The 27,738-nt window shown below is 44.8% G+C and overlaps 1 protein-coding gene across 1 annotated transcript in view; it reads left to right on the top strand.

Moving 5' to 3' along the window:
- The first annotated feature begins 247 nt into the window (after positions 1 to 247).
- GMPR (guanosine monophosphate reductase) overlaps positions 248 to 27,738 on the top strand; it is a 41,279-nt gene continuing 13,788 nt past the window's right edge. The window contains exons 1-7 of the mRNA XM_080579236.1: positions 248 to 1,245; positions 5,791 to 5,910; positions 6,613 to 6,696; positions 8,353 to 8,526; positions 14,742 to 14,823; positions 17,199 to 17,305; positions 22,873 to 22,915. Of these exons, the coding sequence (XP_080435362.1) occupies positions 1,159 to 1,245; positions 5,791 to 5,910; positions 6,613 to 6,696; positions 8,353 to 8,526; positions 14,742 to 14,823; positions 17,199 to 17,305; positions 22,873 to 22,915 (697 nt within the window). The 5' untranslated portion in view covers positions 248 to 1,158. The remainder of the gene's footprint in view (positions 1,246 to 5,790; positions 5,911 to 6,612; positions 6,697 to 8,352; positions 8,527 to 14,741; positions 14,824 to 17,198; positions 17,306 to 22,872; positions 22,916 to 27,738) is intronic.

Here is a 27,738-nt window from a genome sequence, read left to right as displayed (position 1 = left end):
ACTGATAGTGCTCTTAGCAAGCATGTCTCTTGCAAAGAAGCCCAAATCTAACTACCAACTGACTTCGTAATTAAATAGACTTTAAGGCTCAAAGATCCCGTGGAAGTCCTCTCATATGGTACCCTCGTATCAATCCCTGAGCCAGTTGATGTGGACCGGACCCAGCATGCCAGATTCTGTTGCTACGGGGGTTTTGCAACCTCCTGTCGTGTTGAAAACAATCATATAAAGTCACAGATCAGGCTTCTCTGTGTTACGGGGAGCAAAAGAAGCTTCCTGTACGTGTACTAAAATAAGAAATTAACATGCAGAGGCAGCTCCAGGTGGCTGGCGGTGTGACTGCTCTCCTGTGACCAGCCAGCTGCGTGTTTTTGGTTTTTAACACAGAAAACAGGCATTAGTGCTTTGCCACATTCGGGACCAGCTTGGGGGGCTCCTGGAGCGGGCCCCGCTCCCCTTCACCAGACGACAGCAGGGCCGAGGGCGAGTTGGGGTTCAGAGCACGGGAAGCACGCTGGAAAACCCTGACTCCCATCACCACCCAGGCAGACCAAAGGCCGCCCCTTTGTAAGGTGTAGAGGCAAACTTTGTGCCCCAAAAACACTGGGGGAGCGCCACCACCCCACATGGCCGCAGCCCCCTCAAGGCCGCCCCCGGGCCGGGCGAGGCGGCGGCCACAGGTCCGCAACCGTCCCCCGGGTGTCGGATAAGGGGAGGGGAAACAAAATGTCGGCACAGCCCCTCGGCGGGCTCCCCCACGGCCGGCTGTACGCCGCTCGGGCACACGGAGGCGCCATTTGCTCTGCCCTTGCTTTGCCCTTAAGCCGCCGGCGGTGCCCGCGCCGCGCCTCACCCTGCACGGGCGGCTGCCGGCGGACACCGCGTCCCCGTCCCCGTCCCCGTCGCCGTCCCCGTCCCCGTCCCCATCGCCGCACACGCGGCCAGAGCCCAGCCCGGCGGAGAAGCAGGGGCAAGGGGCGGCCGGCTGCGCTCCTAATAAAGCGCCCTATAAATAGGCTCCGTGCGCGGCCCTCAGGCTTTGGCCGCCGCGGCTCTGCAGGCGGCGCGGTGCAGCCCAACCCAGCCGAGCCGAGCCGAGCCGTGCTGTGCCGAGCCGGCAGGAGAGCTGGGGCTGCCGCAGCCTGACCCCCAAGCAAGATGCCCCGGGTGGACGCAGACCTCAAGCTGGACTTTAAAGACGTCCTGCTCAGACCCAAAAGAAGCAGCCTCAAAAGCAGATCAGAGGTGGGGGCTCCCGAACCCGGCGTGCTTTCCCTCCCGCTCTCAGCCCCCTGACTTCCCTCTAACCCTCCTTCCTCCTTTCCCTCCCCGCTTTATTTTTATCCCCCGGTGTAACGTCGCAGTGCCCTCCCCGCTCGAAACGCCCTTTGCGTGCCGGGGGGGTGATGGTTGCGGGTGGGTGCCGCCGCTCCGGGCAGGAGGGGGCCGGGGTTGTGGGGCCACGCCGCCCTGACCCGCTCTTTTGCAGAAAAAGAGGGGAAAAAAGGGAAGAAAAGGGGTGGGGGTGGGGGTGCTGGGGGCGCTGCTTGCTGCCGACAGGTGCCTATGCGGGGGCCGGGGGGGAGCCCCGCGGGGCTGGGTAGCGGCCCCGCAGTGTTGTGGCAGGTTAAGCGGCAGCCCTTTTCCTTTTTAACAGCAAAACAAGCAAGCAACCAGTGAGGATGGGCAGGAGAACCTCCCGTGGCTTTGCCTGCCCCTGGCTAGGGTTCCCAGCCTGGGGTGGTGAGGTGGATTTGTCCCTCACAAGGCTCAGGGCTGCATGCCCCTGTTGCTGCTGCTAGCCCGGGTAGGACTCCATGTCCCTGCAGGCTCTTGCGGCTGATAGCCGGGTACCCCTGTGGCTCCTTCTCAGCAGAGGTCAGGAAGGACCCCAAAAATGCAGTGGGGATCGCCTCCGCAAAAAAATGGCCGCCTCAGGCGCAAAAGTGCCGTCTCGTTTACCTCATGTAACCCCAAGCTTAAGGAAGGATTTAGTTTGGCTAATGAGGGTTGTGCCTTGTGCTGCAGGATGGAAGGGGGATTAAGCTTTTCCGCAGGGGAAGCGGAGTCGTAAGAGAGGCTGAGACAAATCAGGTGGGGTGGAAAGAGAAGACTGGGATGGGAAGCAGGGGTGGCCGTGCTGGCGGGCAACAAATTTTCTTACCCTTGTGAAAGTGTAAGATTAGGGAGACCCTCTCAACAGAAATGTAACCTCAGGTCAGTCCCGAGTCCTTTTTAAATTACAAGGAACAGCGTCCAGGCTGAGTAACTCATCCTCATGTGCGGTTACTGCTCATCAGGCTTGTAGGCCCTTTCTGGCCGTTTGCTTTCAGCACCTCCGTCCCCTCTTTAATAAAAAGTCACCTGTTTGCTGGCCTGGCAAACAGGTGGAGCTGTGCTCCGCCGAGTGACACATGGCTCCTTCCAGCGCAGCGCTTTGTATATTTAGCGGCGCGCAGGCGAAGGGCTGCCGGGAAGGGAAAATGATAGGGGGAATGTGAGCTGGTACGGCAGGGTTGTGGCGGGTGGCTGCGATGAGCTGTTAAAAGCATTTCAGATGAGAAAAAGTGCATGTCATGAGGGGGGGTCAGTGAAAACTGATGAAGGTTAAGAAATGGGACACCATCACTGAGGCTGTAGCAACAGGGATAAACAGTGAGAGCCAGATCTGAAAATGGACAGCCCCAGTCTGCCTCAAAACAAGAATATAAATAAATAGTGCTGGCAGAGGAACAGAGGCAGCATACTACAGTGCCTGTTACCCAGCAAGCTGCTGCTTTGAAGCTTTTATCAGCAAGCGTCTTGCTTTTTTGGTGTGAATGCCTCATTTTGCACAAGGCTAGCTTTTTGTGCAGTAGCTGGAATTCAGTCAGCTTCTTAGGCAATTTGGGGTGTTTGCAGCTCTTCTTCTGGGTCTGCTGTGATGATACTTGATTACAGTTCTGTGCACTGTCTTCATTTTCCATCACTGCTTTTTTGGAGAGATACCAGAAATCTTAAAATTTGAATTCAAGTCTAAAATTGATTAAAGCAATAATTGGAGTGGGAGACTGTATGGGTACAGCCTTGTCTGTCAGTGGCAGCTCGGTACTCATATACCCTTGGACTTAGCCTCTGCAAGCTGTCCCATTTAAGTTCACCAGACAAGAGTCATTAGTTCATTAGTCTCCTAGTCATTAATTTAAATTTGCAAATTTAAATGAGTCCAGGAAGCTTTAACAGAATGGTCAGTGTCTCAGTACTTTTCGAAGGTCTGGGTAGGAGTTAATTTACTTATTTATTTTTCTTCTGAAGGAACACGTACTGTTGTTGAATGATGGTGAGCAATCCTAGAGTCTGAAGTTATTTTTTCCTAATGCATAGAACAATAAGCTATAAATTAGCTGTTGCCACTCAGAAAAGATATCTTGGAGTTGTGAATCTCTGAAAGCATCAGCAGCATTCAAAAAGGCAAAGAGGAGGTCAAAAATGCTACTAGAGGAACTAAGCAATACTTGGTATGTTCATCTTGAGTACACAGCTCTGATGGTCCCTTCACAAGAATATCATAATAGCTATAGAATACCAGAATAGCTACAGAGAATAGCAGCAAGGGTGATCAGCAGTATTGACTGGTTTCAACATGGGGGAAAAAAAAAATCTAGGGCTATCCAGTATGGAGAAGCAGCAGCTGTGGGCAACATACTTGAAGTCCATGAAGTGAACAGCGGAATGGACAAGGTGAAACAGAAGTGGTTGCTGATAGTTTCTCACAAAACTAGACAGGAAACACTGAATATAGTTAGGAGGCAAAGGTTACACTTTTTATGTAATGTATAATTCAGTTTTGGAAAACATTGCTATGGAATATCAGAGAGGCTAAATGTATGAATGTACTCAAAAATACTGGGCAAGTTCTTTGTCCGTGAGTGGCTATTTAGCACAGTGGGTTGGAGAAGAACTTTGGCTTCGAAGGTGCCTGAACACCAGATTCTTGGGGCCTGGGAAGGTAGGCTAAGGAAAGAGTCTTTCAAAACTTGCCTTGCTTTTTATGTTCCCATCCCAGACATCTGGTACTGGCTGTTTGGAGAATTAGGGCACTGCATAAATGTCTCCATCCCTGTGTGGCATTTCTCCTGCTCTTGTACAACAAAAGCCTCATTAGTGGAAGCCCTGCAATTATCCCACACAGATGCCTGCCTGCACAGTATTATCATTTGTGTGGATAATTGCATGAGATCCATCTAGCTGGTTGGTTAAAGGAAGTCATATATGAAAAGTTATAGTAGGTGGAAGTGAGAATCACTGAGAGTAATGGCCTTGTGTTTCCTGTGTAGCTTTGCATCTTGCCTCAGTCTTTTCTTAAGCATACTTTTCATCTTCAGGTCTGTGAAAGGGACTTTTTCCTCTGTATTAGTGTAAGGTGATTGTTCTGGTGCTATTGTCTCTAGGACTGTTTGCATGATACTTTTTTCCCCTTGTTTCTAGTTAATAATTGTATTATTTTTTAAAAAGTGAATGAAATATATGAAATGCCTTCCTCACTAACTGCAGCTGAAATTGCCATAAGAATGTTATGTCATCGCTGATGGATGGAGAAGTGGGCTTCTCTGATAGTGAATGGGAAGAAAGGCAAGTCTCCATTAAGATTTATCTTGGACTGTCCTCTGAAGTGACCCTTCCCTTATGAGCTTATACAAAGTGAAAATCTGTTTTGTAATAGGTTGCTGAGGCACTGATTTGTTTCTCTCAAATCAGTAATAAAAATATCACCATATTAATCGGTCAGAATGTGGCCTGCAATACGACAAAGCTCAAAATATGCTGTGAATATATAATCAGTCATATATTGTTTATATTGTTTCTTTTCTGGTGATGGATTTCAGTTCAGTCCAGGTTTCTGAGTGTTCCTGGATTAAGGAAGTGAGGAACAATCAAAACTATGAAAGAGCCTTCATTTTCACTGTGTTATTTCAGAGACTAAACTAATATCTTACTGTTGCACATTTCTTAGATTTCTTTTTCCTTTTGTGAGATGCTAAGTAGACCAGTGGGAACTGATGCAGCTTTGATATTACCTCTTGCATATGAACAAAATGCCTGATGTTATCATAGTCATTTGAGGATGATGAAGAAGAAATAACTTTGAAGACAAAGGCTCACACAGTTGTAAGAAATTAACTTAGAAACTAGCTGCCTTTTGGTTTAATAAGCCAGGGTATGATTGTTTGTATTGTTTGGCAAACGTAGCTGGCAGCCATATCCAAAAGTAAGAGCTTGATTTTGAATTATTATATTGTCATTTACATTAAAGAATGGGACCAATCCCTCTATGCCCTGGAATCAAGCAGAGTTCCAGCTCCGACTTCTGTGGAGTTAGGATTTCACCTCTCATTTCTCAGGCAGCCACACAAACAGCTGATGTTACTTCTGTATAAAATCATACACAGTTCCCATTGTCCTTTCTTTCCTTTCCTTATCTGTCTCTAACAAACCCCTCTGCCTTGTGTTTTTTTGGTTGGTAGGTTTTGTTTTGTTTTAATTTTGATCCTCTTTTTCTTCAGCAAGAGCTCTCTAACACAGAAAACAGTATTCCATATATGTATTTTTTTTGTTATTTGTAGGACAGAAGTTGTAACAAAACAAGTAAATGAAATTTAGTGAAGCAGTAGTGGAATGAAAGGAGGAGGATTGGGAAGCTTGAGGAAAATTAAGAATCAGTGTCCAAACCTGCTGGCACTGATGTTAATGGCAAAACTTTTGTTATGTTACAATCAATTACTGAAAAGAACGTGTGCCTATCCATTGCAGGTTGACCTCACGCGTACCTTCACCTTCCGCAACTCCAAGCAGACGTACACGGGAATTCCCATTATAGTGGCAAACATGGACACTGTGGGGACATTTGAAATGGCCGTGGTTATGGCTAAAGTAAGTCTTGATTCTCATTTTGGCAATGGTTGGGAACCGAGTGGGTGACAGTGAACAGCCTCATTCATTTTTAGCTATGATTATTGAAGAACACAGCGTGAGGAGTTATAAAATGCAGAACAAGAAGGTTTCACATCAAAGCAGCTGTGCTTTAACAGCAATACAGTTATCCAGAGACAGGGATCCAGATTTTAGAATTTTAGTGGGGATGTTTACTGGGAAGTTCGCACCTTGGACCTAGCTCAGCCTCAGGTGAGCTTAGAGCTCACTAACCTCTAGAGCTTAGTTTTTCATGTGTATATTGTGTTCTATTCCAGAAAAATATTGTTAGCTGAGAAGGGTTTTGAAAGTGTTAGTTACTGGATAAAGCTGCAGCAGTCAGGAGTCTCTGGGTAATAAGCCTCTAGCCTTAAGACTCACCTTAATCTCTTGCAGTGCATAAACACATGCAAAATATTGACCACAACTCTATTAAAAAATGTCAGAAACCTGGTCCTGAAAGGTTCTCTAATTATGCCAAGCTACCTTTGAAGAGCCATTTGGAGTTGCCTGGTCCCTTACTCACCATTTTTCACTGTTACTGTTTCTTTCAAGCAAGATGACCCTGTACTTAAAATGGGAATTTCTGATATTCTGTTATGCCACAGCTGAGGGAAGGGTGACTAACTTGAACATTAATATCAGTTTTCTTATTTTTGCTAGCATGCAATGTTCACTGCAATTCACAAGCATTATTCTCTGGAAGAATGGAAGCTGTTTGCTGCCAATCACCCAGAATGCCTTGAGGTACATTTTCGTACTGTAAATTATTACGGTTTATTGCTCTGTTCTGAACTCACATACAGTGGGGTCCCTTGGGAATACTGTCAAGTGAGGTTTTGGGGAATGGAGATATTTGCTGTTCTTAAATGCATCCAGGGAAGTGGCTTGTCCTGGTTTAAAAAGTAAGCTGTGAGAGTCCATAATGGAAGTGCTAATATTAAGATGTAAAAAGCAAAGTTTATATATGCCTAGAAAGGAAACAGAGAAATATCCTGAACAAACAAGAAGGATACAGCGAGGAAGAGGTCTAACTGCTAGCCTTTTTCTGGTGGCAGCTGCGGTAGTGCTGGTGATGGAGAAGGCCAAGTTCACAAAGTTCACAAATATGAATAACCTCAAGAAACCCAACAATGAACTGGCTCTGCATGCCCTTGTGGTAGGCAGAGTCTTTGCTGTCAGGTATGAAAGCAGAACCAGAGCCTGTGGGCTGGAGTAGCCCGGGTGCTGGGCCCAAGCAGGAACGAGCTTTGGAAGTTGTCAGGGCACACGTGTCCTTCATTTACCTCCTTGCACCAGAGCTCACGCTATGCTACTACTAGATGTGCTGCCCCGCTTGTTCAGAGGGTCCTAGCCTGAACCGGTACAGAGGAACACTGATTACTAAATTTAAACGCTGATTTATGTTCAGACATTTTCATATCCAAATTTCTTCTGCATTCTGGCAGGACCCTACACCAGGAGAGGCAGGAGAAGAGTGTTATCTAACGATTTCTCCTCCTCCTTAGTGTTCAGCACAGTTCTGAAATGTGGCCTGTACAGAAAAGAATACAACACAGCTGTATTGTATCTTTACCTTTGCCTCATTTCAGAGTTATGTTATGAAGGCTATTGATTACAGGATTGTCTGAGAGCCAGCCTATCACTTAAGTTTGTCAGGGTTCTTTATTTGCCACTATAGGGTAGAAAGTGATCCCAGGAATATCCTGTGCCTGAACACTTTGGCACTTAGATAGCTCTTTGTGGTCCGTAATTGCTGGAGTAGGCTCTCCTAGTGATTAAATACTGACTTGCTCTGTGACCTTGGATTTCTGCAGAGGTTTTGTGGACCAACAGCTGTGGAAACTATTTTTCTGTTGGAAAGAACTCATGTGAAGACAGAGGAGGAAGCAATCTGCTTGTTTTCAGTGGTAGCTGACCCTGCTTGAGCAGGGGGTCGGACTGCAATCTCCAGAGGTCCCTTCCAAGCTCAACTGTTATGTTCTTCTGTAGATCGGGGGGAGGGTTTGGTGAGCTGAATCCTACTCTGACAGTACTCTGAATTTTTCCACTCTTTTCTTGGACATATACCTTGTTAGGGCTTCTGTGTTTGTGTTAATCTGAAAACAGCAGAACCTTCATCCATTTCAGGTAAATTATATTTGACTATGATAAGGAGCTTGTGAATGAAGAGCTCATAAAACACTAATTTTACTTCACAGTTACAGAGGTAACAATGGTTACCTTCCTGGTATTCCCAGGAAGGCATTTATTTCATATTATATAGTAAGACTTTCACTAGTTTCCAGCACAGGTTTCCCTTGAAGTCCTCACAAGACTATGTGGAAGAAGAAATACAAAGTCTGTATTTAATCCAGTTTCTACAATTTAATGTTCCCCTTTGTTCTCCCTCTGTATTTCCAGCATGTAGCAGCAAGCTCAGGTAGCGGCAAAGCTGATTTGGACAAGTTAACAAGTATTCTAGAGGCCATCCCACCTATCAGATACATCTGCCTGGATGTGGCAAACGGCTACTCTGAACACTTTGTGGAGTTTGTGAAGTCTGTCCGTGCCTTGTTCCCAAATCACACCATTATGGTAAGTGTGTAAAAAGGGTGGAGGGTGTGTGTGTGAATTCTGTCCGGGAACAGGATCCAGAGTTTGGCTGGTAGGCATCAGAATTCCTATGGTAGCTCTAACAATTTCTGAGTCCTCATTTAAAAATAAAGAGGGGGGGAGATAAAACAAGAAAATAAATAAATAAAGATAAAAGCCTGGCTCAAACCTTTTGTCTTCCAGACAAATACATGTGGACTGATAGCCTTCTGAGAATACAGAGGGCAGCTCTATTCATCTCCCCTTTCAGTTCAGCAAGATGTTGACTGAGCCAGATGACGACTGTTTGATAACGTGTTGGCATTGTCAGTCTTCCATTGCTGATAATTTCTGTGGGAATGCTCAGTGTGTGCTCTGATACGGCAGTCTGATGTTGGCATGGCAGGCGGGGTGGATCCAATTTTTCTGCTGCTCACATCCTCCTTCCCACACCGGATGCAACCCCTAATGATAAAGCGCGTAGGTTTATTCTGGTGATTCCAAGCTGAGGTTTGCTGTGGGAATGTGCCAACATTTCTGGTCAATTGAGGCCGATTGCTGTTCCCAGCTATTAGATCACTAGAAGGCAGCTAAACATAGGCTAATCCTTGCTTATTGTAAGAATCACAGGGGCATAGTGCAATTGTGGATGGGGTCATGGGGGAGCAAAATAGTCACTGCCAGAGCTTTTCATGCCCCCTCTGTGGTGTTCCTATCCTTTCTCAGAGTGCTAATGCCATGCTTCCTGTAGCCCTTCTGCACTGAGAGTAGGATGTTTGCATCAGCATGGGACTCCTTGCATTAGAGCCCTACTTCTCCTGCTTGTTTCCCAGGGCTCTTGAAGGAATGAGTCTGAATTTGTTTCCATGGAATAGCAGAAATTCTCATATAAGAAGCAGATTCTTAATGAGGCTACCAAACTTTCTTCACACCAGTGCAGCAAAAAAAATCATGTGCTTAGGCAACACTTCCCTACTCTTTCATGCCAACCATAAAACTTCACACACACAAAATAAATGCGGAATAAAAATGGTCCTAAGTGCACAGTCTGAGGAGGTTCAATGGGGAAGTGCATGTTCAAGCAGCTCAGGGAAGGTTATGTTCCTTCCTCCAGTGTCAGAGGAAGGCAGTGTTCTGGCCTGCTGAACAGTGGTGGCACTGGAGAATGGAAGTGGTCTGGAATGCCTGGGGGTTCTGGGTTAATGTGGGCTAATAAATTGGCATCCTTCAACAACTCCCAGCAGACGAGGGAGCCTTTTTGGTACGTCCATATTTCCCATGACTTTGGGGAGAGTTTTTGAAAGTTTGAAATGATAGTTGTGGGCATTTTGAGGTGGCTGCTTCATGTTCATAGCAGTAAGAGAAGGAGCTGTTTCCTTGCTTTGGGTCTGAAGTAGTGTCCCTAGTTATGTCACTACTCCAGTGTTTTTGGCTTGAGATGTTCTGGGAGGAAGGGATCTTAAACGACAGAGTTTATTAAAATAAACAAACAAACACACCACAAACAAAAAAACCTCTTCCCTTCCCTGTCAAGAGTGGAGAGAAAATTGTGTCATCCCCTCCTACACCTCCCCACAGACTGCTGACTTTGCTGGCTGAGGGAACTCAACCAAGGTGAATTGCCCCAAAGGCACAGCTGTCAGTGCCAAAGTCAGTTATCAAGCCCAAATTTTAGTCCAAAGTCCTTAAGCCAATCTCATCCATTTCCCACATCTGTTAAACTACCTGCTTAGGTTCTCTGCTTCTGTGACTTAAGGTTTTTCTTACTTCAAGTCTTGCCCTAACAGCACCACCTGCTTGAGCACATCTACAGCCCTGACCTGCTCAGTTGCCTTCTCCAACCGTGGCTCCTTTCTTTTAACATGGCTTAGTATGGCTCTTGTTTTTCATCTCCTACACAGGGATACACTTCCATTCCTAAAAGCATGCTAACAAACTTGGAGCATTCAAAAGCCTTCTGTTTTCCAAGGCCTGCAGAGTCCATGCAGTCCCTGAAAGTCTCAGATTCAGCTAGGCAGACACACCTCTACCCCACCTCCAAACAAGGTTGCTTCGCAGTCTGCACCAAAATGGCCTTTTGGAGCTATTCCTGGCTGAAATGCAGGAGCTCATCTAGGCTCTTTTTTATGACACTCTGGAAGATGTGTCCTGCTGCTACCTGTTCTCTGGCTGCTTTGATGTCTCTGTGCTACGCCTGCAGTATGCTCTCTGCTGTTGTGGCTTTCAAACAAAAGGGTTAGCAGTTAAATACAAGGTATAAAAATAAAGGAGCTTTCTCATAGCTGAAAGTGATCTCCAGGACCTTGCAGGCTGTCTTGTTTGCTTTCCTCAGCATGACCATTCATTCCACAGTCAGCTGCAGTGCAGTACAAAACAGTAACCCAACCCCGGGTCTCAGGGAATTTGTGCTCCCAGGGGCCATGTAATGGGCTCAGCTCTGAGGCTGAAATGTGATGTGCAAGGCAACTGTGATTAACGTGCTACTCTCTGGGGCTAATGCTCCAGTGTAGATGGAGGATGTGTCTTGTGTAACAGCTTTTCAAGAGCATGTTTTTCCTTTTTTTAAATACTTGCTTTTATAATCACGTTACCTTATTTTCTTCTGCCTGGCTCTAGCAGAAGCTCTTTTCACTCCTGCCTTTCATACTGTTTTACAAAGATCAATTCCTCTGTGAAACACAAAGGATAGGGAACACAAACAGGGGCACAGAAAGACAGCATGACTTGCCTTAAATTACTTATGAGATTGAAGATGGAGGAAGAAGCAGAACTCAAGTCTCCTGAGTGCCCCACAGATGTGGCTTTGGTCCTCAGAATGATGAGTAATGGTTCAGTGGAGTGTTCTGCTCTAGCACAGCATCGTGTGTTTGGGCTGTGCCTCACACTGAAGTCTAAAGCAAAATTTCAGTTGACATTCATGATGGAGGGACAGAGCCTTTATATTACTGTAAGTGTAGTCCACATTTATGAATGTAATTATTGGTGGTATGGTTCTTCCATTTTACTGGAGGTCTGTTTAGCAAGCTAAAATGTCTGTGCCAGCAAGCTTTGCCAAATATCTACCTTGATTTTTTTCCATTTTGTAGTGTTCTCTGTTCATTACGCAGAAAAAAAAAAACATGCTGAAGGGAGCAGAGAGTGTAACAGGAAGGAAAAGGCTGGGGCAGGAGCACGCTTGCAGAAGGAGAAGCACTCACAAGATGTGGACCAGTGAGGGAGGCAAGCAGAATCACAAAGCGGGAGCAGACAGAAACAGCAGGGGCCAGAAACCTTTGTTCCCTTTGGAGTCAGTAACTTCTCAGGGCCTCAGTGAAGGCAGAATTTGGTCAGAGGAAGCCATGCAGATGCCTCCCAGTTTCTCTCTGCAACAAGCAACAGAATCAGTCCAGTTGTGGTGTTTTCACCTGGGCTGGAGTCCTAGAGTAGGGGCCAGCTGGAATCCCGGGGCAAAGGCAGGGATGCTGCCAAGGCTGTCTTGGGTCAGTCACAGCAATACTGAGTGCAAACACCCACCTGATGGCCAGCCTAGCAAAGGGCATCATCTCTCCATCTTACTGTAAAGCACCCCTTGCTTCTGTGGGTGGGAAGTGTCCTTTGGCAGTGTTCCTGATAGTGTGGAGGCACAGACTGTGCTTTTCCCTCTAGGAAACAAGAAGAAAGTTTGAGAACTGTTGTCACAGTCTCTTCTCCCCAGCTTGATCCATTGCCATTTGTCAGCAGCCTTCAATCAGTGCAGCAGTGTTCCTGTCTTAGTCAGTGTGAGTTGATATTTATAGCAGGCTTTTATGAAGCACAGTATCAAATGCCTGACTGAAATTCAGAGGCACTACCCTACTGTGTTCGCTAATTTTATATCTCTGTCAGAGAAGCTGTAGCCTTTATAATCCTGTTAGATGAAGTCTTGATCCCTTTAAAATCAGTAGTGAAACTCCCTTTGACTTTTCTGAGGCCAGGACTTCCCTTGGGATTGACCCCCAGTTTGGTCATCCTGGGTAGTGCTGGAATGAGCCGGGCTGACGCTCACTGAAACCTCACACTGCGGGATGGTACAGCTGAATGTCATCCTGAGTGTGTAAGGCCAGGCCCACGGCCAGGGTAGTTTGCTCCTAATAACTGACCGCATTGAAAGCATGCTGGTTAACCTGAGCTGCAGGGACTTTTCAGTTGCTACTGATGCTATTATTTTACTGCCAGGAGTGGCAAAGTTAGATTAGCAGTAGGGTAATTACTAGGGTATATCTCTTTCAAGAAAGTCAGTTCTGCAGCAGATGAGTAATGCATTGGTACATTAAGATGAGTGTGGTTTTTGCTAATACAATACATCCACCAATTACTACGTTCCTTGACTGTTTCCCCAAATAGACTACAAAAAACATTGTCCATAGTGACTTCTTTGTACATGTTCCAATTACTTTACTTTTTATTGTTTAATTTTAAGGAGGTTTCATCTCTTTAGACTAAACCTTTTTATATTCACCTTCTCAGTTTTTTGTTTTTTGTTTTTTGTTTTCTTTTTCATTTTGAGTAGTGTGGCGTTACGTTGCTGGTCAGCCTTTCAAAAGCTGTTTTGCCTCTACTCAGCTGTCATGCTGGCCTCAGTGGTAAAACAACTATTGGTTTCATCGGAAGCAGAGTTCATCTGGTTGTGAGAAAACAGCTTTCTCTGCTCTTCAGCTGTGATATTAGGGTCCTTTCACATGCAGATAGCTGTATCTCTCTGGCAGTGTTTTTTGTCCTCTCCGAGGTCTGGAAAAGGTATCTAAGAGCAGGAAGCCTGTCATCAGCAGCTTGAAGCTTGCTATGTAGAGCTCCACATCTTCCCTGAAAGTTTGTTAAGGATCTGCAGATTCAAAAAGACTGAAACCACTGGTGTGTGCATATGCATTCCAGGAAAAAAATGTGTAATGGGGACATAAGTGCTTTTTCCCTGCTAGGATGAGCATTTTGAATCAACATATGCAGTTACAACATTCTCTAGCAGTAACTTAACATTAAACGTCTGGTTAGCATTTCTGAAGAGACAGTTTGACAACCCGCTGTGCTCTGCTAATAAGAAGACACTGCTGTTTAACTTAAATATATATTTGATTCTAAATCTCTTGAAGCCCCTGTTTGCTCGTGCTTATTAATCTGTTGCATGTACTGCAATATTTCACCAAGTCACAATGTACTGCATGTTGTACTGCTCAGGTAGTCACCTGCCTTCCCAGTGTAACCTGCTTCTCTAATGTAAGTGGCATGCTCTCTTGTCACCCCACCTTGGCATGTGCAACACTTAGTATAACAAATTGCCACTGAGCAGAAAGGAAGCAGCACTTAGCTGGAAATGCTGTACCTATTACACATTCTTTATTTCCCGACAGCTCTCTTTTATTCTTTCTTTTTTTTTTTTAAATCAATATCATGCAGTTTGGAGAAAAGTTAAGTGGTCCTGTGTCATACACCACAAATTGCTGCCTAAAAGTACCATTGTTTTTTTAAGTGCCTCAGGTGGTGGATTGCCAGCTGTTTCAGGTTAATGAAAGGGGGAAGTAAAATTCATTAAAAATAAATAAATGGTGAATTAGAAGCCAAAAATCAGTAAGTGGAGCATAGACATTGACCAACATTCCCTGGGTAGCTCCTGTTGACTTCAGCAGGTGTTTTGTTTCAGTAAAAACTACACAAATATTAAGTAAGGATTTTCGGATTTGCCTCCTGCTCTGCATATTAGTGCTGTTACAAACACTTGCTAAGTCCTGAAGTATTGTAATATATCTTTTTTATTTTTCTGAAATGTTTTCTGAGCATCTCTAGATCCTAAATTCAGATCTCTACAAATGAATTGCCATCTGAATGCAGGCTTTAAATGGGTGATATGAGCAACTGGACACGTGTTTCATGTAGGTTTATTTTGTACAGTTTTTGCTAGTTAGGAACATGCTGTAGACAGGACAGACAAAGACATGCTACAGAGCTGAAATCCAAAGCAGATGGTTTTCAAACATCCCTTACAATCGAGGCTTACTGGACCAATCATGAAATTAATTTGCCTCCAGAACGTATGATCTGTTTAATGTCAGCAGCATGCACAGTGAACAATATGGTGAACTATATTCTTCCTGGCTATATAGCTCAACTAGTAAAAGATCTGGGTAACAGTTTACAGTACCACAATTAGTCTTAACTGCACTAGTCTTAAAATCTCCCATATGTGTGATATTGTTCCTTCTGTCTAGGCAGGCAATGTGGTGACAGGAGAGATGGTAGAAGAACTAATTCTTTCTGGAGCAGATATTATTAAAGTGGGTATTGGACCAGGTAAGTCAAATCCAGTCAAAAAAGGGTGATTTATGGTAACGTTCATGGAGGAATTGCCCAGATGGAACCCGTGTATAATGCTGCAACTGCTTGCTTGTCCATTAGTATTCCTAGACCCCCTCAGGTCAATAAAGTAACAATACCGTTGCCCGTAGTTGATTTAAGAAATGCATGGGCAGGATGATAATGTTATGTACTACAATGTGTTAGATATTACATTTTCTGGAAATTATACCTATTGTTGGAAGCACCGAGTTGCCTAAGGTGCTGACATAATCAGTGGTAATATGTATTGTGTTTAGGAACACTTTTTCCAACCTGTTGAAAAAAGAATGAGTCATCCCAGCTAAAGCTCAAAGGATACTGTGTTCAGAGTTACCCGCTTCTACCAAGGAAAGATAGGTTTCTAAATAGCTTTTTGATTTGTGTTGTAAGCAGAGGTTGCACATATTGTCAATGTCTTCAAGGATGAAAAGGCATTAAGTAAGTGTGAAGTATGGATAACATTGCCTCTACCTGTTAATATTGCCTAGAAGCTGTGATACTCATTAATGATACTCAGTCACTATCTATTAATGTTGTCTATCACTGTAATATTCCTATGGATAAATGAGAGGACCATAAACTTCAGTCTTTTTCCTGCCATCCCTTCCCTAATACTGCTCTCTGGTATGTAGTGCTATATTGTCTTTCATTTTCTTCTTTCCTCCCCTTGTGTATTTGTTCATGTGCTCTTTTCTCTTGCCATTTTCTTCATGGGCTGCAGCTGGGGCTAGATTTAAACTGGCTGGCGCGTACCACTGACAGTATAGCTGTGATCAGCCAGTGCAGTGGAGATGAATTGTTTACTCTACATTGGCAAATGGTTATGGACCATGAATGGATAAATTGAGCACAGCAAATGATGTCATGAAGGTTGCAGTTGCGCCTAGGAAGACAGCAAACAGCAATAACTACTGCAGAATAGCTGAAGAGTAAGCAACAGAGATGTTGGTGGTGCAATTGTCACAGGAAAGTTCAGACATAAAAGAAGAAATAGAGTTTATAGCCTTACAGTAGAAACAGGAGTAAATGTTGTGTAGTCTGCCCTGAAGACCTGCCAGAACAGATCTTTACACATTGACCAACCAAAAATACAGGTAGCAGGTGTTCCTCACAGAAGATCAGCTCTTGAGACTCTCTCCCAGATAACAGTCCACCTTTTGGAATATGGTAATTATTTATTATAAGGCATTAGGGATATAAGTACATACTTACTCTGTGGAGATTATCGTAAAATTAATTTTCATCCTACTTTGCAGAAATATGTCTGTGTTTACACCTTGTCAGTTCTTTGAAAGATTACTGGAAACTTTTACTTTACTGATTGTTTAAGTGTACCTGGATATCAGTTCGGTGAAGAGATTTCACTGCATTTAGTTTAGAATCTGTTTTCTTGTTATCATGCAGACCTTTATGGCCCATATCCTAAATGATAAGACCTGGGACTGCCAAAAAGTAGTCCTTGTTTTGACTTCTAATTTGACTAGAAAAGTGGAGAAGGAATTCCAAAAGGTCTATAGCTGTGTTATCGTGTTAAGCTGTGCTTGAAGTGGGGTTTTTGGAATATATGCCTTTATTTTTATATATATATACCTTCTTATATATCTATACATGCACCATATATGTATATATAATGTAGTGTAATAATCAAATATAATTAGTGAATTTCCTGTAATGTTACACTATACAGCTTTCTGATTATTATTTATCTTGGTTTTTTAAATGCTGTGTGCTGATTTACTTCTATTCCCACCTACTGTGATCAACCAAATATTTCTGCTTTAAAGGTTAAGCTAAAGGTGGATTTCTCTCGCTTCTGGAAAATCTCCACACACAGAGAGAAGATAAAAGCACAGATTTTGTGTGAGGATTATTTTTTAAAACATGTAGAAAAGAGATAAATAGAAATATTTATTGGAAGAAATACTCAGATATTAAAAGCTGCTGGTGAGCCTCACTGAAGCTGAGACTCTGGTCCCTGTGCCCCCCTTCTCTTTAGGCACATCGGTCAGATTTTCTTTCCCATGATGCAGTAATTCCCTCAGCAGGAAACATTATGGATGAGACTTAAACTGGTTATTGGGGCCCTGGAGAAGAAGGGGTAGTGTTAGTCACCTTGATTAGAGATCCCTTGAACTGGTGTGACAGCGTTTCAAAAATGAATTTTCTGTGTTCCTTTTATCCACGAGGAACTAAAATTTGCAATAGAGACTTCATGAAGGGAAAAATAATATAGATAGAACCACATTTTTTTCCACAAGACAAAGTAAACAAGCTGTTTCTTTCCTGTCAGCCTAACCGGCTATGTTTTTTCCTCTTGTTTTCTCGTCTAGGTTCTGTGTGTACCACTCGGATTAAGACGGGGGTGGGCTATCCCCAGCTAAGTGCTGTTATTGAGTGTGCAGACTCAGCACATGGCTTGAAAGGACATATCATCTCTGTAAGTAAATAACGTCTGCTCTCAGATTCCCACTGTGCAAACTGTTGGGGAGTAGGAGAATCAAACAGTCCGGTACCCTGCATGTTAAAGGCTATCTTACTCTCCTCTCCCGTTGACCCCTATACTAGCTCCTAGGTAGTCAGTGGAGGTTTAAATGTAAAGGAAACAACTCACTGTAATGTTTACCAAAACTTGGGCACCTCACTCCTGTTTGTGCCTTTGGAAAGTGGCTGCTTACTCCCTGAACGGAGTGTGTTGCTACGTGAACAGAATAAGAAGCTTGATAGTGTTCTCATATGGAAGCAAACAGTACTCCTTCCTATGAGAGACTTCTGAAAAATGAGTGAAATGTAAACGTGGCTTTCCCCAGAGAGTGGGACTGAGTGACAGGCAGGCAGTAGAGGGGAGTACAAGATGAAATGATACGTGCCCATTTATGCCCTGGTAGCTGGATGGATTCAGATAGCAACTTCACAGAGCTCTTTTTGCAAAAACAGGAGCTTTTCAGAGGTGGGTCTGGGTGAGCACAGCTGGCACATTTGCTACTGATGTTCTCACAAAGCCCTGGGGAAATATTGAACCTGTGGAGAAGAAAGAGGGTACAGGTGCATTGCCTGCTTATGGCAGCTTCCAGCCTACCAGCAAGACCAGACTTGCCTCACATGGAAAAAGTAAATCTGTCAGCATGGTCTCAGACTGACTGCTGCAGCCTGCAGCACCCAAAAGTCCTTTGTGCTTTGGCATGCCCAGCCACAGGCATGCCCCTGACTGTGTCAGGCTCAGAGAGTCTCTCTGCAAGCTGTCTGTAAGGCAGCTGGTAATGGGGAAGGTGCACGGGCTAGCCAGCGTGCTGTGCTCGCAGGTACCCTTATGGTCAACAGTCTCCCTCTGTGGCCCTAGGAGAGACCACATGGTGAATTTTAGATCTACTGCCAAGTGAAGTCACTTGGAAGGCTTGGATTTGTTTGACCAGGTTGTGACTGGTGCCCTTGTGAGGAAGCGTGTGTGTTGTTGAGGAAGGAGGGGAGAGGAGAGAGCAAACTGACTGTGGGTGGGCAAAGGGCCTGACTCTGTTCTTGAAGGTATGGGTATAGCGGAGCAGGAAAGCAGGTATGTGGTACAGTCAAATCTCTCTTCTCTTTATTGTTGCTGCATGTACATTCCCCCCTCACCCTGACTCCCCTATATGAGTTTTGCAGAAAAAAAGAAAAGCAGTCTGTGATTTTATGAGTTGGGCAGTATTACAATTGTTTATGCCTGTAGCAGACGGTTGAATATGTGTGCAATAGAGCATGAAAGACTGACTCATTACTATAAAGGCTGGATAACTATATGTGTCGTCCTAGTAGTAGTGCTCAGAAACACATCCTGGTTTTGCAATAATATTCTGCTAGCAGCTCTCAGAAGAATGTTACTATCCCGATTTCCAAGAAGATATGGAGTGTGTATTTATACTGTGTTGAAAAATCGAATGGTTCTGTGTGTTTCCTCCTCCCATTTCTTGCATTGCAGATGGATCAGTTCCTCACCTGCTTGAATTATGTAGGTTTCAGTAAGCCCACACTTAATAACTCCCTAACCATTACATGGGGAATATAGGAGGGCAATTAAATAGCTGTCTGCTACAGTTTCTGGTTCAAGAGAATTACCTTCAGCCATAACTGGAGTCTCTAACACCACTGGAACTCAACTCTTTCACCCAAGCCAGTGAGACTGGAGCAAGGGTTGAGGGTATTATGCCTAAATTATGGAGCGTGCAGATAGACATCAGTGTGCTTATTGGAAAAGAAGGCTGGACTGCACGGTCATTGCCACAACTCTGGCGAGGGTTTTACAAAAGAGAGGTACCCTCTTGAGGGGAGACACCAAATGGGAGCAAATTAAGTATGTAACTGGGGCTAGAGGCAACAAGCGAACATGGCATCCCTCAAAATGTCTTACTGCCATTATGTAGATTCAGGATGGGGCACACCCTGTCTGAGCCAAAGGAGACCTCTACAGGCAGAGTACTACCACAGCCATCTACATCAATTAGGCAGGAGGAAATATGTCCAACTATTCTTGTTGTGTATTTTTTTTATTATTATATTAATATTGAAGTATCAGGAACAATGTGCAGGGCTCAAAGCGTACCAGCTGTCCTTCATGTGGATTATAGCTGACGGTGTGGTATGTGTTAGTCTCCAAGAGGGCACCCCAAGGGTGCTTTCTTGCATTTCCTTCTGTCATGTCCACTACCTTCATCAAATTGCTTCTCTTTAATGTTAGGTATGAAGGGAAGTCCCGCTCACAAAATGAGACAGCCACAGTGCTGAGCACAGTATGAGCACCGCAAGGAACACAGCGCACTTGAAGCCCATTCTCCATCAGCTCTGCTGGGATGGCAGCACAAACTGGGATTTTAAACATGTTTGTGCTACTGAAGTGATCATGTATGCTTTTTGGAGCTGATAGGTTGACAAAGAAGGTGACAATTTTAGGCAAACATGATAGTCTGAGTGCCTACAGTCACACAGAGAAGGGGGAGGTGAAATCGTACGAGTTACTTTCCTCATGCTAAATTATCTTTAAGACTCAAAGCTCTCCTCAGGAATGAATCTTTCATGGCTCACTGCAAAAGGAGAGGAAACACTGCCTAAGATACAGGCACTGTTTCTGTCCTGTGCTATTTGTTTGGGAGCCAGTAGTCTCATTTTTTGTTCTCACTAATTCATTGGCTTTGAGAAAATGCAGCAGTGAGTTACAGGCCATTAAACTGGAAACTTCCTACAGAAACGCCCTACTTGGGATAAAGTTTCTGTTTCTTGTAGGTCAGAGAACTGTTCTGCTGGACAGAGAGTCTGGACAGTCACGTATTCCAGTAAGCCAGCAATGTGGGGAATGGAAAGCAGCCTTGCATGTGTTCCTTCTCGTCTGGCCATCGTTTGATAGGGATCCCAATTTCCCCTTCACCCTGCCTGGATAATGGGGTCATCAGCAGTAAGGGAAAAGGATGACTAAGGGGTTCTTCACCCAGCTACTGCCATACCATCTCTTCTTCCACGCAGAACATTTTCCATACAGAAATACGCCCAGCATGTGTAGTTCAGAATAAAGCAGCATATGTATTGTTTCTACTGCTGTATATACCACGTACTTTATATATCATCTGCATAATAAATAGCTGTCTGCTGATTTCTGCAGTAACAGCTAATTATACTGTTTATAATAAAGGTTGCTTCAAACATACATGTCATTTATAAACTTATTATATATAGTTGCATATTATATTCAACCAGTTCATACTTTTTTTTCATCCTCTATTTTTCCTCAGGGTAAATTTTGGTGTTGTAAAATGGTCTGTCTGTTCTGTTCAAAAGTGGGGAAAACAACATAATTTTAGCCATGTTAAAATAATTCTGTTGACTGAAAAGCTGTTTTCCCCTCTCCTTCAGCTCAGCACCCTGTTGTCTCAGAAGCATTCCCTGTATAGGTCCCATGGAAACCCTTTCCAGTAGGCCCGCTTTAGAGTAATGCCAGTTTTCCTGAATTCACATGGGGATTTGAGGTAGAGGCGGAGCTTGCAACAAGCCCCATGACTGTAGCCCAGCAGTCCTACAGGTCATTTTGAGTCCAGACCCAGGCCCCTGCTGGACCTGGCTGAACTGCAAGGGGAACCTTCTCAGATTGAATACAGCAGAAGCATGCTCTTATTTTCTAAAGAGAGCGCTTGATTTTTCACATGTAATCAAGCGTTTTAATGCATATAGCTTTATTACATCACATCTTCTGGAATAACTGCTTAGTATGTCCTTTTTTTGTTTCTGTGGAACACTGTCATTTAATGCTTTTATGAAGAAAGTGGAGACGTTACAGGTGAAGGATCTCATCATTAGTTACTTTTATCTTAAATGGTAACACCTGAGCTTTTGGTAAGGTTTCTTAATCTGCCCAGATTCTGTTATTTAGTGATATTCTAAGTAAGTTTTTGGAAGCCGGTGATTAAGGGTAACACAGCGAGACACCATATCCTCGTGAAAGCATGAAGCCTCCATCACTGCCACTACTGGGTTAATTATAAAAGTCAGACACGGAGCCACCCAGCAAGAACAGACAGAAACCCATCTACCAGGGAGCATTTGTAGCCTGCCTGTCTCAGTCAGACAGTAAGAATCAGGCAAATTTCTGACACTGTTCTTTGAAGATTATTAGACCCCTCTTTCTACCTCTGCTGTTCCTCCCCTGACACATGCACACACATGCTCACACCCTCCTCCAGGCTCTGACAGACTTGTCAGAGGGAGGGAATTGCACAAGCAGAGCCCTTAACAGGAGAGAGAGAGATTCAGCTGTCAGCCCAGCACTCATTTCTGGAGCTGACAGCAAGTGTCTAGCTCAACAAAAAGCATAATGTGCTAGAGGTTATCAGCAAATGAAATAAAAGCCTTTAAACCTCTATTAGGCACTGTTTCCAGTGGGATGCCCTTTGAAAAGCCACTCATTTTCAGATCCACCTGCTCAGTTTGTGTCTGAATCCTTTTCTGTGCACAGAGGGGTTCTAACACTCAGTCCCACTGCCAGCTACCCATGAAAGTTGGCTCTAAAATGGCTGATGGTGGGGGGTGCTGGCTGTGCACAGCCACAGGTCATACACAGGCATGTATTTCTGCCAACAGGGAGGTGAAACAACGTGAGGCAACCATACAGTCTGGGGAGCAGATTCAAAAGCAGGAAGCCTGTCAGCAGTCTGCAAAGGACCCTGATCTTCAAAGAAATGAGGAGCTCTCTTGTTCCAGTGACTGTGTAGGGCAGGAGGATCTTTCATCTGATCCTCAGACCTTTACAAAAACCTAAAGAGCCATAGCACATGAGCTCTTCTGTGTGCCTTCCTTTTTTCACAGCCCTATCACACATACCTAACTTCCCTCCCCTCAACCAGAACACCCTCATCAGCCACATTGCTCTGCACTGAAACTGAAACACATAGTTACAAAATACTAAAGATCTCCAAGTGCTGTGCTGTTGTTTCTTTACCAAACCCGTAGCAAACAGTGAGAAGTATGATGAGAGATTAATTTTCACTTACCAAAGATTAGATTACCCAATTTGCTTAAAGATTATCAGATCAAAATCCAACATATCTGATGGTATATTTCCTCACTCCTCCTACTGTGACCTTTTAATGTATTGTAAACTGCTGAGAAAGTTATTTTAAATGTCTGGTGGTTTATGGTGGGGGTTTGTGGTACCTCTGCATCACACATCCTTTCGTTAAAATGGCAGGGAATGATTCAGATCATAACAGAGGGTTTTTTTGTTTCCCAGTTTCTGGGATTTAGGAAATGTTTATCAGGAATTTGCATTGCTGCTGTTCCAGTGGTATTATCAGTACACTACCCAAGTAGAGTAAATGAGCTTAAAGGAGGAAAGCGGTAGAAAGGGTAGTATGAATTCCCTAAAAACTCAGCTAAAATGATGTGTACCGATGATGCAGTCAGCTCGACATGGTGTTCCTGAGGAGGGGCCATTCTGCTGGAGGTCACAGAGTGCCAATGCTCACTGGGTCCTTTCTTCTTTTCTTTACGCAGGATGGAGGATGCAGCTGCCCAGGAGATGTCGCCAAAGCGTTTGGTAAGGACAATGTTTAGGGCCACCAGCTATACCCTGCGTGACTCCAGCACAGTCAGCAGCGATGCAGGAGTCAGTTTGACCCTGAATGTGTGTGTAATCAGCAATAGGTTACATTTGTCCCTGTGGGTGACTGCAGTGAAATTAATACACCAGACATGAATTTGCTCTTTGGACTAGACAGTCCAAATTCTGCAGAGCAAAAGCATACAGTGGTCGAAGTCCTATTTAGAAACTATCTGCCAGGTGTGCATAAGATACAGCCACTGGGACAGGAATACAAAGAAAACTGATAAGGATTTCTTCTGAGTAGGGTTCAAAGCAGATTGTAACACTGCCAAATCTGCCTGACCTGAGCCTGGATGAATGAAGAGATGGTAGAATGTGTGTTGGACAGAAGAACAAAAGAAAAAGGCAGGCCAGATTCCCAGAGATGTTCTTGGGATCAGCTATCCACTTGAAGAGATGAGATTTTATTTATGCTGTATCTCTTAGAGCCGAGCAGATGTCTAAAACATCCAAGTTAATAATTAACAGTCTTTGCTCTCATGCCAGTAGCTTCAGTAAATTGCACCAGCTTTTGCTGAAAGAACAGAGAATTTAATCTGTATTTTCTGTTGGGTATGAAAGTTACATCAGTGTGGGGGTCAATGTCACGATTGTCACTTAGCCATAACATTGTTTCTGCTCTTCATGTGAACAAGGGAATAAATGCATCCTGGGCTGACAGGACACTTAAAGATACTCTGCCAAAAAATCAGACCCTCTGGAGATGTCACAGCAGGGTAGTGCCCGGAATACAGTAGGACAGCACAGTCTTTCATTGAGATTTCAGGGCGGTACGATACAAGGCAGAGCACATTACGATACAGAATTCTGCTCAGCAAGAAGCTTTGCAAGCATGGGAAGGAGGGTCAGGCCTAAACTGAAATTACAAACCTGCCAAGAAAAAAAAATCGAGCCTCCTGGAAGTCTTGAAGCTGAAATCTGTCACAAAGTTTGCTGACAGCTCCTGGTTTTAGACAGGCCAGATGACAAGGAAGATGTAAGTAGGGGATTTTAAGTACTACCCACGAGTGAATGCTACCAACAAGGAATTGGCTCTGCCACAGGATTTCACAGGACCCTTGTGTTACCCAGTGGGTGATGTGACATAGGGATCGATACTTTCGGCTGGGCGATTCTGACATAACTGAAGAGCAGCATCCACCCTCTGACAAGACTGTGTGAAAAAACCACTCAGCCTCTCTTCAGCTCAGGCCAGCCCACTCTGACATCCTGATGCCTGCAGCGAGGGCTGTGTTCGGTCTGGCTTCCTCTGGCTCCTCAGCTCATCGTGGTTGGTGCTGGTGTCGCCAGGACGTCGTGAACCAGCACTGCATTCCCACTGCATTCCGAGCTGCCTGCACAGAAACCTGGCCTTGGAAAAGGTCTGTCTGCAACAAGAGCATTCCCAGGAGTCAGAACAACAGGAAGCAACTTCAAAGTCTTTTAGATGTTTTCCTTTGTAATGTTAATAGCAAGTCTGAAGGGTCCCTTTTATCTCTTTGGGCTATACTGAACAGAGGCTTGCCTGAAACCCGTTTAAGGACAGATTCTGGCCTTGCTGTGTGCCAGGTGGTGCTGGGATTCACAGCGGTATGTTTGAATGATACCACAGATTGTCCCTGGCAGAGGAAGAGCATTAGAAACTTAAGATTGTACAGGCAGTAGTTGTACTCTCACAGTAGGCCAGACAAATCAGTCTGACCTGTGTGCCACAGGTACAGGATTGGAACTGGTGGAGATAACCCCGAGGCTTACCATAGCTGGTTATGTGTAACTGAGGCAGCCACCCTATGGATATCCGACTAGCTGGAGCCAGGTGGGCTTTTATTAAGGGTGGATGGCAAAATAAGCATCTGGGGATGGAGGCCTGGGTGAAGGATGGACAAGAGACCCAAAGAGGGCTTTTGGTTAACCATCTTACGGATTATGCCATCTCTTCGTGGTGGATCATTGTAAAGTCCATGGAAGGGCCGTTGAGGTGCTCATTATAAAGCAGTGGCAAGGCAGCCATTTGGACGTCGAAAAGTGTGAGAAAGTCCTAGATGTGAAGAGTAGCATTGAACAATGGCTTAAGGTGTGACTGGGGGAGGCAAGACCATGAGAAAAGGGGACGGGTGGAGGGGACTGAGTGCAACCAAAGAGTTGTGAAAATACATGAAGATGCTGAGAAGCTCTACAAGCTTGTAGATCTACTGGTGACAGGAATCAAAGGTAGATTGGGCATTTTGACAGGGGAAACAAGGTAGAAGCCAAAAAGGCAAGGAGCAGAGAAACCGAAGTTAGGGGACAAAAATGCATGGAGTTACAGATGCTTCAGGAAAGACCGCTGGAATTCCAGAATTGCTGCATGGAAACCGCGTGTGGATTTGGGAAACTGAAGATGACACTGCTATCTGGGTATTGGAGATGGTAATGGAAAAGATGTAGGTTGGTCAGGGAAAAAAGAGGTGTTCTGAAAGCTTGAAAGAACCTTGTGTTGACCTCTAGGATGGCTCGCATAGCTGTATCCTTGGAAAGGCTGATAACATGAGCACATTTCTCAGAATGCCCCAGGGAGGCACTACTGTCTCCATTCTTAAAGACGGGAAGTCAAAGCACAGAAATGCTAAATTCAGTCGCCTGAGGTCACATATCTTTTTGTGACACAGCCAGGAACAGAATGTGCTTTTTGAATCCTGCGCCAGCATCTTAAACATACTATAGCTGTTCCTTTCAGCAGCGGTGAGAAGGGATATAGCAGCAGAGAATGAAAAGGGAGGAAAAATCAGATGGCAAAGTCAGCTGGGAAGAAACTGGTTCCAAAATATACCTTACAGATCATGCTGGCTTTTTTCCCTGATTTTGAAAGCTGTGTCTGTACACCTGCTGTTGCAAAGGATCAGTGCCTCAGCTGGAGCACAGGTGAATGTTTTTTCCAGGGCCAGCTGTAGTCCAGGCACTGTAATGCTGTATCTGCCTGAGGGCTGGCCAAGCTACAGATCTAGACTGATTCCACGTGAATTTGTGCAGAGCTAATCTGGTTATCAGCAACTTGTATTATCAGGCATGCAGAAGACATCTGATGGACTCCATCAAGTTCCAGCAGGATTGTGTGAGTGATGCAAGACTGGGCTGGCTTCAGCACACCTCTTCTCTGATGGCATGAAAGAGAAGGCTCTGTGAGATGTGAATGAGCAAAATCACCCCAGGTACAGCATAGGGCTCAAAGGGGGTGTCCTCCCCAGGCAGAGCTCTGGCCTGCATTTGTAGTAATGTGTCTTTTCTTGGAAGGACTTGCTGAATTATATTACAGTTTGAAAGAGTTACTTAAGTTGGGAGAGATTCAGTCCTGTAATTCAAACATGTTTGCTTTCCTCCCAAAATACACAGTCAAAAGAAGAACAATAGGTGATACTTAGGTGGGCAAGAAACAGAATTCTGTGATCCTGAAGTGTAGATTTCATTTGTCTTTTTGGCACTAATAATGTAGAGGCTGTGAGACCCACAATCAGAGATAGAAATAGAAATTGTTAATTTGCTAAGCTACTAACCATTATATTTGAGACGTGGCGGTCCAGTGAAGTTTACAGTGACTGGAAAAGGGGAAATACAACCTCTGTTTTTAAAAAAAGACCTGGGAAACTACAGGCCAGTCAGTCTCACCTCTGTGCTTGGCAAGGTCATGGGGCAGATCCTCCTGGAAACTACGCAAAGGCAGAGGGAGAACAGAGGGGTGACTGGTGACAGCCAACAGGGTGTCACTAAGGGCAAGTTGTGCCTGACAAATTTGGCAGCCTTTTATGATGGGGTTGCAGCATTGGTGGATAAGGGAAGAGCAACTGACATCATCTGCCTGGATTTGTGCGAAGCATTTGGCACTGTCCCCCATGTTATCCTTGTCTCTAAATTAGAGAGACATGGATTTGATGGATGGACCACTTGGTGGGTAAGGAATTGGCTGGATGATTGCAGTCAAAGAGTTGCAGTCAGTGGCTTGAAGTCCAAGTGGAAACTGGTGACATGTGGTGTTCCTCAGGGGTGTGTACTGGGACCAGTATTATTTAACATCTTTGTTGGCAATGTGGACAGTGAGATTGAGTGCATCCTCAGCAAATTTGCAAACAACACCAAGCTGCATGGTGTGATTGACATGCTGGAGGGAAGGGCTGCCATCCAGAGGGACCGGGACAGGCTTGAGAGGTGGGCCTGTGCGAACCTCATGAAGTTCAACAAGGCCAAGTGCAAGGTCATGCATATGGGCTGGGGCAATCCCAAGCACAAATACAGGCTGGGCGGAGAATGGATTGAGAGCAGCCCTGGGAAGAACCTGGGGGTGTTGCCTGATGTGAAGCTCAACATGAGCAGACAACATGCCCTTGCAGCCCAGAAAGCCAGCCGTATCCTGTGCTGTATCAAAAGCAGAGTGGCCAGCAGGGCAAGGGAGGTGATTCTCCCCCTCTGCTCTGCTCTCGTGAGACCCCACCTGGCTTGCTGTGTTCAGCTCTGGGGCCCCCAGCACAGGGGCATGGACCTGTTAGAGCAGGTCCAGAGGAGAGACATGAGGATGATCAGAGGGGCTGCAGCACCTCTCCCATGAAGACAGGCTGAGGGAGTTGGGGTTGTTCAGCCTGGAGAAGAGAAGGCCCTGGGGAGACCTTCTAGCAGCCTTCCAGTACCTAAAGGGGGCCTACAGGAAAGCTGGGGAGGGACTCTTTGTCAGGGAGGGTAGTGATAGGACAAGGGGTAGTGGCTTTGAACTAAAAGAGGGTAGGTTTAGATTAGATATTAGGAGGAAATTC

Source organism: Anser brachyrhynchus, assembly GCF_964034855.1.
Source record: "Anser brachyrhynchus genome assembly, chromosome: 2".
Taxonomy (NCBI): Eukaryota; Metazoa; Chordata; class Aves; order Anseriformes; family Anatidae; genus Anser; species Anser brachyrhynchus.
This window is presented reverse-complemented; position numbering and strand designations above follow the sequence as displayed.